We start from the raw sequence: 11,407 nt of genomic DNA on the forward strand, positions 1-11,407 counted from the left end.
AAGAAGCCCAGACCAAGCCTCATCCAGGCTGTGGTCAAAGCGCTCAACACATGAGTTTGAAACTCTGAAGTCTGGCTTGAGAGTCTTAATAGTCCAAATACAGAAGTGGGGGCAGGGGTGGAGTGAGATGAAGGAGAATGGAGGGTGGCGGGGGTTGTGCGGAATTTCTTTTCTTAAATGAAAAGCCCAAATAAAGTAAATAAATGAAAACATAAATCACAGTGTCTTCTCCAGGCTCCTGGCTGGAGGAAAACAAATTAGAAAGGGCTTGAATGAAAGGAGTATTGAAGAAGCTTGACTTGAATTAAGTGGTTATATATTTTAAAAGCACTTTGTTGGGTCCTGTAAAAATAGCAAATAAAAAGGTAGTAATATCCCCTGGCTCTGTGAGGCAAATACCAGTAATAAAGTAAGCTTGGGGGGAAAATATAAGAAGAGTAAACTTCCGTGGAAGGGAAACAGAAAGCATTTGGTTTGGAAACACTTTCACTTCTCCCTTAATAATTAATGATGAGATGCTATGTTTTCAAATAGGTATCATGTGTCTTTCTAACACCACTTACTTTCCTCTTAAAATGCCCCATCCTCCAAATTTAAGGACAGAACTTGAAAATTTTTTCTTTTTACAGGCAACCTAAACTAATTATTTCAGGGCTATAATTTGGGATCCATTTTACAATCCCTTTTTTCATAGTTTGAAAAAAAATTAATAATGAAAATTATAGCCAGCATTCACCACAGGAGTCAAAAACGGGTTAGCAACCCGTTTTGGCCTGCTAGGTTATTAAACTTTAACTGGAGAGCTTAGATATTTCAACAGATATTTAGGGGCTTGTGCAATGAGTCTTGAAGATATAGTTATGAACGAAAATAACATGAGAAAAATTACCAGGAAAGAGCTAAATGAACTTTCTTCTTGTTAAGAAATGTTTAGATCATTTTGTTTGTAAATGGCAGGTGGGTCACACAATTCCAATGTAATTTCAGAAAGCCATCTTCTGAATGTAATAAACATGACTACAATAATAGGATTCAGAAAATAGCAAAATGCATTCCAGACGCCCTTTGATTGTGCATACAGAACAGAGGATTTAGCTATAATTGGCTATAACACAGTTATGGACACCAAATGACACACTGTGGAGTTGGGTGATGTAGCAGCTCTGATTAGGGATGGTACATTTCAGCCCAACACAAGAAATCAAATAGCAACATATAGTGACAGAGCACCTTCCCTTCCATTCCTTTCCCCTCCGTCCCTCCAGTTCTCCCTCCCTTCCTTCCTACCTTCCTCAATTTCCCCCTTTCTGTGCAATTAAAGTATCATAAATGAGACTAGAAAACTTGTTATTTTTCAGCTAATCAGTTGTCAGCCAAGACGCCATTCTCTTCAGAAGCTAACAATTGTTTGGAAAGGGGAAGAGCAAGCCCATGGAGAATTGACTTTTGGAGAACTAGATGTAATTTGAATCAAGAATTATAATAGGAAATAAACCATTACGATAAACAAGGAAACATGTACACAGTTACTTTCATCACGTAATTTTATTCACTCTAGTTGAGAAAATAAAGAGATAATACTGACCGAAGCACCTGGGTATTTAATGCAAACTATAAAATCTATTATATTAAACAAAGTCAAAAGCAATGTGAAAGATCTTGAATATTCAAGGCATGCACCTCATTACAGACTTAGCAAATTAAAACACAAATAGGATTAGAAAAGAATAATGTAACAATCTCCCACTACGGTCCCTAGAGCATTAAGTCATAAATTGGGTTTGCATTAAATTGTGCCTGCAGTGTTGAATTCAGGGAAAGAGCTGTGGGCTGGAGATAAACCATGCTGGGCTACTCACCAACTTTGGCAAAGCTATGTGTTTTCTGAGACGCATAGTAAATTTGTTAGAATACAGCAGGTCCACAAAAAAGAGCACTTCATATCTTAATTAAAAAAATGTCTAGTGTCACGGCATGTGAGGCCTGCAGAGATGTAAATGCAGACAAAATCCACATGTGAAATGGAGCTGTATTTCCTGGTTAAGTTTAAAGCCATTTCACTAAACATACTGCGTAGTACCAGACACAGTCAAAACAAAACAAAACTCCTCAACACAGGGGTTTTCAATAATTTTGGTTTGGTTTGGTTTTTGTTTTTGTTTAGTTGTGTGATTTTGCAAAGCAAAGGAGAAAAGGAGAAAGCAAATCATCCTCTAAAGAACATGTGTGGACTTCCAGAATATCCAAATAATGCCCCCTTTCCTTCCATGTGAAGATCAGACCTTTACTATTCTGGCTGATAAGTAGAAATATACATATGACTTACTGTAGAAAGCAAGTGAATATACTTAAATCAGTTTTAAAAATTGTGTATGCTTTGAAAAACAGTGGACTACAAAGTTTATTCTTTTGAGTTTGTTTTCTAATCCCCTGTACAATAGTGGCTGACTCAGGAAAGAAAGAAATTGCTGTGGTAGTTCTATGGCATCCATGTGATGTGCCTTGTGCTAACTCCTACTTGTTGCCTCTTTGCAGATGGGCAGGCCCACTCTGCTCCAGTTGTTGGTTCTTGTTTCTTCAAGGCCATTTTCAGGCACAGAACACAATTTATTTTCTCTTCCTTTTCCTTGGCATCCTAAGACTCTTACGAGAATTAAAATTGAAGTACAATGGCAAGGAGATAGTAGGTGCTCAAAAATGCTAGTCTAGGCTGGGCACGGTGGCTCACTCCTGTAATCTTAGCACTTTGGGAGGCTGAGGCAGGTAGGTCACGAAGTCAGGAGTTCAAGACCAACCTGGCCAAGATGGTGAAACCCCATCTCTACTAAAAATACAAAAATTAGCCAGGTGTGGTGGCAGGCACCTGGAATCCCAGCTACTGGGGAGGCTGAGGCAGGAGAATCGCTTGAGCCTGGGCGGTAGAGGTTGCAGTGAGCCAAGATGATGTCACTGCACTCCAGCCTGGGCAACACAATGAGACTCTGTCAAATAAATAAATAAATAAATAAATAAAATAATGAAATAAAATGCTAATCTACCTGCTCCCACTTCATCACTGAGTGCAGGTCAGAAAGCAAAATCTGCAAGGCATCCTCACATGCTCCCTGGTGTCAATCTAAGCTGCTATGCTCAGTGGTGTGCAGACGCTTGGGCTCTGCAGTGCAATATGTCTAGACCTTGCCATTGCGGGGAGTCCAAGCCTCCTCTTCCTCTCCCGTTTCTCCTCCCTTCCTCACGTGTGGGATCCCAGGCTCTTCCTCCCAGCCCATCCAGCTGTCGTGACCCCCAGGCGACAGGTTTCTGCATCACACTTAGCAGCAGACAGTCTGTTTAAGCCTACATTCTCTATTTTCAAAAGCTTCTTTGAAAGTCTAACTGGCTCCCATTTTGGCTTTAGTAAGACAAATATGGGCTAAAATACGAGGTGTCCCTTAAGTATGATGGATACTCAGGACCAGCTGAAGTTTCCCATTGCCAAAGTCTGGCTTCTCATGGTGACACTTTTTCTACCATGTTATTTATGTGGTGGTTTTACTTCTAATTATGGCTCATCATGGCTGTTAGTGCTGAGCAGTAAGAGAGCAAGCTGCATTGTACTGCGTTTTAACTCCAGCCCATAAAATGGGCGATAAAACCGAGGGCTTAAAAACCAAACAAAACCCAAAAAGCATGAAGCTTTCTGTGACAAGCTCACATCCGCTTCTGCCATCCTCAGGCTGGAAAGTTTCACTGAGGAAACACATAGAGACAGGTGACTTCCTGGGCCTGGGCGCCTCAAATTTCAGCTTTCAGCAATCCTTTATTGTAGACAAAACAATCCCAGACCTCGGATATAATTAACACATGCCAGGTTTAATCAGAACCAGTGTACTTCGTTGTTTAGAAACTAATGAAGGCAAGTAGACGTTACTTAACAATGTAAATAATGAAAGGTCTTTTGTTGTTCTCAATTTCTATTACTATTTTTTGATGCTAAGAAGAATGCCACTTGGTATGTGTGTAAACAAAGAAGATAAATGGCTGGGATGAGAATGAGTTGTCCGTAATCTGATTAAAGCGATAGAGCTGGCTCCTAGGAGAACCACACAGGGCTTAATGATTGGGCCGTTGTTCTTAATACGTCTAATGTTCACTCTTCAAGAAATCAGGAAAAATGTTAAGAGGCTCCTGACATTTCACCGTGGCAGTGGGCTCTTGTAGCTTCCAACAGGAAAAGAACATTCTCAGTGGCTGGAATACAATGTCCAGCCATGTAATTTGCCCAAATGATACTTTAAAATCTAAATCTGCTCCAATTCATTCACTCTGCTGGCAGAGCCATCAGGGACAAGACAATGACAGGCATGGTTTTGTTGAAGTTGTGATGTGGAAAACCAGCTGGGAAACACCCCTTTTCTTTGTCTTTGGTTAGTCCTTTTCCTTCTTGACAAAATGCTTCTGGACTCCAGTTAAATGTCTGCTAGTGTTTGGATCATAAGTACATGACTTAAAAGCCTGTGTATACTCTAGCCTGTCAAGATATTAGGGAGGAAACTTAGCCTCATTGCTGAGCTCTACAAGAGCTCATTTTGGTCAAATGTCATGATTTACCCCTCCTTTCTTATAGTGTGAGTTCTGTGTTTGTATGTTTGTGTGTGTGTGGTCATGCAACAGTGATTCATAATTAAGTAGTGCTGCAAATTCATATCAGTCTTTTACCCTTAGGAAGGTCTGTGTGCATTGTGCATTTCCTCCAGTATACAATCATTGTGCAGCTTGCAGACCTCCTAATACATTTTAGGATTATCCCAATAATATTAGCTCACTAGGATCTTTGTTATGTTTAAAACTCCAAACTGGACAATTAGATTCCAGATGGACAGGTGTTGAATTATTCTGCTTCCTTTAAGCCAGCAACCCAAATGATTTTGAATACTCCCATTTCAATTCAACAAATATGTATATGGATAGATAGCCCACTGTGTGTTAGTGTAGCCCACTGTGTGCTAGTGTCCTATTTTATGCATAAGCTGAGGTTCAGAGAGGTTAAATAACTTCCCGAAGACAATTAGCAGGGTGGTTAGTCAGTAGCTTAGTCCTAACTTTGAACAAAACCCATCAGATTCTCAAGTCCATGTTCTTTATATCAGCCTATGTACCTCAATCACCAGTTAAACCTCTGTGTTTCAACAAACACTAAATGCCTCAGACTGGCCTCTTTTCTTGGTAGTGTCCATGAGTCTGATAGAAACAAGCAAGTGTCCCTTTCCCAGTCTAAGAGAAGCAGCAGTTGCCAGGGATGTGGCCAACTTTCTCCTCACAGCATGGTGAGTGGGGCGCTTCAGAGTACTTCTCAGTTCCCCGATGTGTCTGCCTCCTCTTTCTGTCACAGACCAGCATTTGGCTTTGGTCACTTTGTGAGCCCAACAGAGAGACCCCGGGAGGACAATGGGGTGGAAAGGAAGAGAAAGAGGGAGTGTTTGAGAGCGAGAGCGAGCAAGGGAAAGAGCTGATTCTCTGTCTTTTCCAACCCTTTTCCCCTTCCTGCTGGTCCATTTTAGAGCCATGTTGTCACACATTAGCACCCCCATCTGAGGGCAGAGACAGGGAATGACAGGAGATGACACATAATCACAGCTAAATCAGAGACTTCTGGTTTTTAAAAAGGATGTGCAAAGAGACTGAAACTCAGGCGCTTTCTCTTGGAAAATGCTTGCAGTAATTTTAGGGGCAGGTTTTTAGGATCTGAACATATTAGCTAAAACATTTGAATATAAGGAGCCACGCTGCATGGTCAAGTGGAAACAGGCCAAGGATAGGTGGCATAGTTGGAGTGGTCTTGGGAAAGCCACTTCACCTCTCCAGGCCTCAGTTTCCTGTTCTTCCCCAGGTGCACACTGAGCCAGACAATCCTTGAGATTCCACAGGAAAGCAGTGAGAAACAGGGTGGCACACCACACTGGAGTCAGCGGAGTGGCCTGAACCTTAGCTTTGTTGCTTAGCTGGAGCTGTGTGACCTGTGTTACTCAACTTCTATGAAGCTTAGTTTCCACCTCTGTGAAGTGGGGATAAGATGTTTGCCTCAAAGGGTCATTAAGGGGGCTAGATTGGCAAAGGCATGGACAGCTTCTGGAGAAGGCATTTTCCCCAGGACTAGAAAGAATTGCTGAGTGGGATGCTTTGAAGGTGAGTGAGGGAGGTTAACTGGTTTATGAAGAAGTTCAGGCTGGGAGAGGCCTGGCTTTGGAGTGGATTGAGGGTGCTCTGGGCCACCCTTTCCAAGGGAGGAGAAAATGAAGTGACTGTCAGGACAGAAAGCAGGGTGTCTCAATGCTAAGCTCCATGGTGACGTTGCCTTGGAGGAAGAAAAAGAAGTCTTGGAACCTCTGTCTTTCTGTTTACTACTTTTCACTTCTTAATTCTTTATTTATAATGAAGATGGGAAGGTTTACAACTTTGGCAGTTCCATTTATTTCTACCATTTTCACCTAAAACAATAAAAGAAACAGGAATTATTTCCACTCTGGTTTCAACTGCAACTGGATAAAGTCAGTTTAATTAAACATGTTTCATGTCTGAATGTATCTGTTTTGTTTCTCTGTCTGTCTGTATCTTTCTTTCTCTACTACCAAATACCATACCATCCCTGTCCCCTTTTTCCTTCTCCTCTCCATTCTCCAACCTCACAGCTGGGCACAGGAAAACAGGGAATAAGGACCCAGTGAACTAACTAGAGGGGCTGAAGCCATTACTAGGAGTCTTGTGCATGAAGAAGTCCAGAAGAGCAAATCCTCCCCAGAACGGCCCATGGAGACTGCTAATGAAGGAGGGAGGATACCTTCTGTTCCTGTGTTCAGGCTCCAATGCATCCAGGCCACAGGAGGCTGCCCCTCCAGGCAGAGAAACTGATCCGTCCCTATCAGTGCCAGGCAGAGGGCAGGGGATTTCGCACCTGAGCAAGGGATGGGATGACTCTCCAGCTTTCATCCTCCCTGGAGTTACTCCTGAGGGTCTCTGTAGACACAGAGGAGGAAGCAGGAGCTTTCTTTGCATAATCATGATCAGATATTTATATTTGTTTAGGATTTGCTTCTATAGGATGTTTTTGTAATTCAAATCTATTTCGAAAATATATCTGGATCTCTTTTATAAGACAATGCAATAAAAACACCAGAATGATAGTGTAAGAAAGCAGACTTGAAATGACTGAAAAGGAGCAGAGGAATCAGATGTTGCTAGGCATCTGAGATGAGATGATTAAAACAGCCATGTATGGCTTTGAGCTAAGGCAAAAGGGAGAATCTGGGGCAACACAGTTTATGTCATCTGACAACATAAAGCATGCATATCCTTTGTGTTGAGCCATACCGCTTCCTGGAACAAACTCAAGGCAGAATTTATTACCTGGGTTCTTGTTTAAGTGTATGTTGAATGACCAGTTTGATGAAAGCCTTCAGATAGAGTTTTGCAAAAGAACAAAGAACAAGACCTGGAACAAAGAACTGACCCTCTCTGAAAGACACCAGAATCACGATTACAGAAGAATTAAGGTTACAGAATTAAGATTACAGAAGCTGGCCCAACATTTGCTCACTACCTTTTAAATTCGTCTTTAAAAATGACCACTTTAAAAATATTTTTTGCTTATATCAAAAGTAATACATGTTCATTGCAGGAAATTTGTAAAATACAGCTTAAGAGAGGGGGAGAGAGAGAGAGAGAGAGAAATCTATAATCTATCACTCATTTACCACTATTAACATTTTAGTGTCATCACCCCATGTTTTTGTTTATGCATAGGTATGCATATCTATTTTGCAAAGAAAAGAAATTGCTATATCTTTTGAACATTTTTCTTTCAATAATATACTATGAATATTTCCCATTCAATTTAATACCTCTACAATGTTACTGAAGGCTTATGATAGTGTATTGATATTAATACTGTAGAATACATCAGGAAGATATTATTACAGTATGTTTAACCAATCCCCTGGGTGCTAGATATTTGGGTTTCTAACATTTCATCCTTTTAAACTATTCTGTGACGAACCTCTGGTGCTGACTGTTCTAAGGGTACCCTCCATTACCAGTTGTGTTTCAGAGAAGGCAGGTCTAGTCCATTCAAGGCCAGGATCCCCCGGAGGTCAATACATTATTTGCCCAGTGAATTTGTGGGCATATCTATATTTTTTGCACTTTTCCAGACAGGAAGGAGGAAGCATTACTGAGAACCCACAGTCTTGGGTTAAGGAGCATTCTCTGGGCTGCTTAGTGAGGGCAGAAATTTTTTTTTTTTTTTTTTTTGAGACGGAGTTTCGCTCTTGTTACCCAGGCTGGAGTGCAATGGCGCGATCTCGGCTCACCACAACCTCCGCCTCCTGGGTTCAGGCAATTCTCCTGCCTCAGCCTCCTGAGTAGCTAGGATTACAGGCACGCGCCACCATGCCCAGCTAATTTTTTGTATTTTTAGTAGAGATGGGGTTTCACCACGTTGACCAGGATGGTCTCAATCTCTTGACCTCGTGATCCACCCACCTTGGCCTCCCAAAGTGCTGGGATTACAGGCGTGAGCCACCGTGCCCGGCTGAGGGCAGAAGATTTCTATCCTAAGATCCTTAGGATGGGAGCAGAAAAGACAGAGTGTGGGGCCACCATGGAGGCAGCAGGGAGGGGTTCCTAGTGGTCACTGATTGGAGCCCTCATATTCCTTGTGGGGAGGCTCCAATTTCTCCAGAGGTACTTTTCTACCTGGGAGTCTGCCTTATGTCAGGAGCATCAGTGGCTCTGCAGAGAGGTGGGACATATTTGGATACTCTTATTTTTAGTGAGTTTGTTACTTCCCAAGAGGTGCGTGTCATTTGTAAGTTGTTCTCCTTCTCCATGGTTCTTCAGAAGACTTGAATATGATTTGCGATCTAGGCACCAAAACCGAAAGTTCCTCTAAAGAGCCGCACAAATAAATGACCTCCCATACCATCAAATTCTCTGTGCATAGCAATCCCTAGTTAACCTCAGACAGATAAGAAGAGAGAGTATTTTTCATCAATGACAAGGACAGTTTTTTCTGACTAATGTGGTGTGGCAGCAGATACAACTAAAAAATACCCCCAAGCCTGTCTTTATGCATTTTTGCACCTCCAACAACACTTTTAAGTACACATAGGTAGGATAAATATTTAATCGTTAAATATCTGAAGTTATTGTAATCCTATTCCAGCACTATTCTTTTTCCCTACATTAAAAAAAATTTTCGGCCGGGCACGGTGGCTCAAGCCTGTAATCCCAGCACTTTGGGAGGCCGAGGCGGGTGGATCACAAGGTCGAGAGATCGAGACCATCCCGGTCAACATAGTGAAACCCCGTCTCTACTAAAAATACAAAAAATTAGCTGGGCATGGTGGCACGTGCCTGTAATCCCAGCTACTCGGGAGGCTGAGGCAGGAGAATTGCCTGAACCCAGGAGGCGGAGGTTGTGGTGAGCCGAGATCGCGCCATTGCACTCCAGCCTGGGTAACAAGAGCGAAACTCTGTCTCAAAAAAAAAAAAAAAAAAAAAATTTCTAGACTGTGCTTCAACCTCAAAGGACATACTTTGGAAATAATATTCCATTAAAGACATTGTTGGGGCAACTTTATTACTCATTAGTGTGTTTTAAAATGGACTGGAATCAAAATGCTTTTTGCTAAAGTAAAAATACATCCGTTTCTAAGATCTAATTGTGCAATTGGTTAGAATTTCTATCTATCAGTTCAAAGGGAAACTTGGTTTCAGTGAATTTGTTTTTAATAAAAATGTGTTATCTATGATAAATATATTTCACTTTGTTCAAATGGATTTGATTGGGAAAACATATTGAGCAGAAATACTGGTAGAGCTTAATTTCATTGCTTTGAGAAAACGTATTGAATGCTGGTTTGAATTAAATTCTATTTGTTTTAATAAAAGTGTATTGGCCTGAGTGTACATATATTTGTTTTAGTGGCAGTGCATTGGATCCAATAAAACTTTATTGGCTTCACTGCTTATGTCTCCTTTTCAGTGAAAATGGATTGAATGGGAAAACGAAATAGGCATGAAGCAGCCAGCCCCAAGGTCTCCGTTTGGTAAGAGTATCCAAATAAACTGGGAGAGAAGAGGGGTTTCCATAGACTTTATATCAAAATATGCTTTTAAATTCAAATACCTTTTACTGTCAAGGACTTGCATGTGAAACTGAATTGTCACCATAAAGAATGCAATTTTCTGAAACAGCCCTTTCTATGGACAAGTTATGGGACTGTCCAAGACAGAAGAGGAAGAAATCCTCTGACAGCCCACAGCAGGTTCATCAGCATCTCTTAAGCTTTATACGGGCCTCATTGGTTCTAATAAGCGGCTGTCTACCAAGCATTCCTAAATCCCTTAAATGAACAGAAAAGGGATCATGAGTACTCCCCAAGGATAGTGCTGGCCCATCAGCATTGAAACGGGTCTGACTTTGAACAGATTAGAAAGTGGGGAAAAGGGAAACAAGAGTCACCCTGAGACACACTTCAGAATCACCAGAGTTCACAAAGATTATAGACCCTCAGAGAGGAATTGGCTCCCCACAGGGAGTAAATGCTGGTACTCTCATCGAGAAACTGGTAGCCTCTGCCAAGTGCCATGACTGCATTGTGTAGCTATAAATGGCTCTGAGATGCCCAGGCCACAGATACTCCTTTGCATAGGTGCCCTGACCCTGAAGCCGGCATTCAAATAATGGAGAGTAATGACAATACTGGCTGCTGTCCCTACGTGACTGTCTCTCGATTAAGAGAGTCTGTGAACTGAATTGTTTTTCCACCAGAAGATGAACTTTATCTGACTCTTCTACCCAGTTTCATTTAGCCTTGATGAGAAATAAATGCAAACACTACTTTCATTAACACCTTTGTTCCAACTAAATGTGCTAACAAGCTCCAGACTTCAACCTTCCCACTAATAACTGCTAATTCTGAAGTAGCACCATTACCAAGGCAATCTAAGCCCTTGGTGTATAGTTGCTAATTTTTTGAATGCCTGAATTCTTAAAAGGGTAAGAGAAGAAAATTTATTCACGGATTCTTTTTTTCCTGTGGAAATAGTCCAAGTTATATACTAGCAGTCAAGAAAAAAGATGGAGTTTGTGATACATTCTCTGTGCTGTTCTTGGAGGAGTGGGACTGTGGCCCTGGGGGACGGCAAGTGGTTCACTTTGTCAGAATGTAGCGCGGATCAGCCACATTACATAAATATGATGTGGGGTGAGATGATTTCAGGAACTCCCAGGGGTGAGTGGGGAATTGAGACTAAGAGGGGAGGCAGCTAACACAGGGTTTGTTGTTAAGCACCTTACCACTGTGGCCAACTGGAGTTTGAGCCTGCTGTGGGAAATCTAGGAGTTGGCATAAAACCTGTGTCTTAG

The 11,407-nt window shown here is 41.6% G+C and overlaps 1 protein-coding gene across 1 annotated transcript; it reads right to left on the bottom strand.

Annotated features, from left to right (window-relative positions):
* Nucleotides 1-5,165: 5,165 nt before the first annotated feature.
* Nucleotides 5,166-7,045, bottom strand: LOC101043889 (uncharacterized protein KIAA0087-like; the record flags this gene model as incomplete). The annotated part of the gene is given in 3 exon segments (XM_003935201.3): nucleotides 5,166-5,421; nucleotides 6,806-6,996; nucleotides 6,998-7,045. Coding segments are annotated over 3 exon segments (495 nt in total), but the record flags the coding sequence as incomplete, so codon positions are not given.
* Between the last annotated feature and the right edge of the window lie 4,362 nt (nucleotides 7,046-11,407).

This window comes from Saimiri boliviensis, chromosome 10, assembly GCF_048565385.1.
Source record: "Saimiri boliviensis isolate mSaiBol1 chromosome 10, mSaiBol1.pri, whole genome shotgun sequence".
NCBI classification, from domain to species: Eukaryota; Metazoa; Chordata; class Mammalia; order Primates; family Cebidae; genus Saimiri; species Saimiri boliviensis.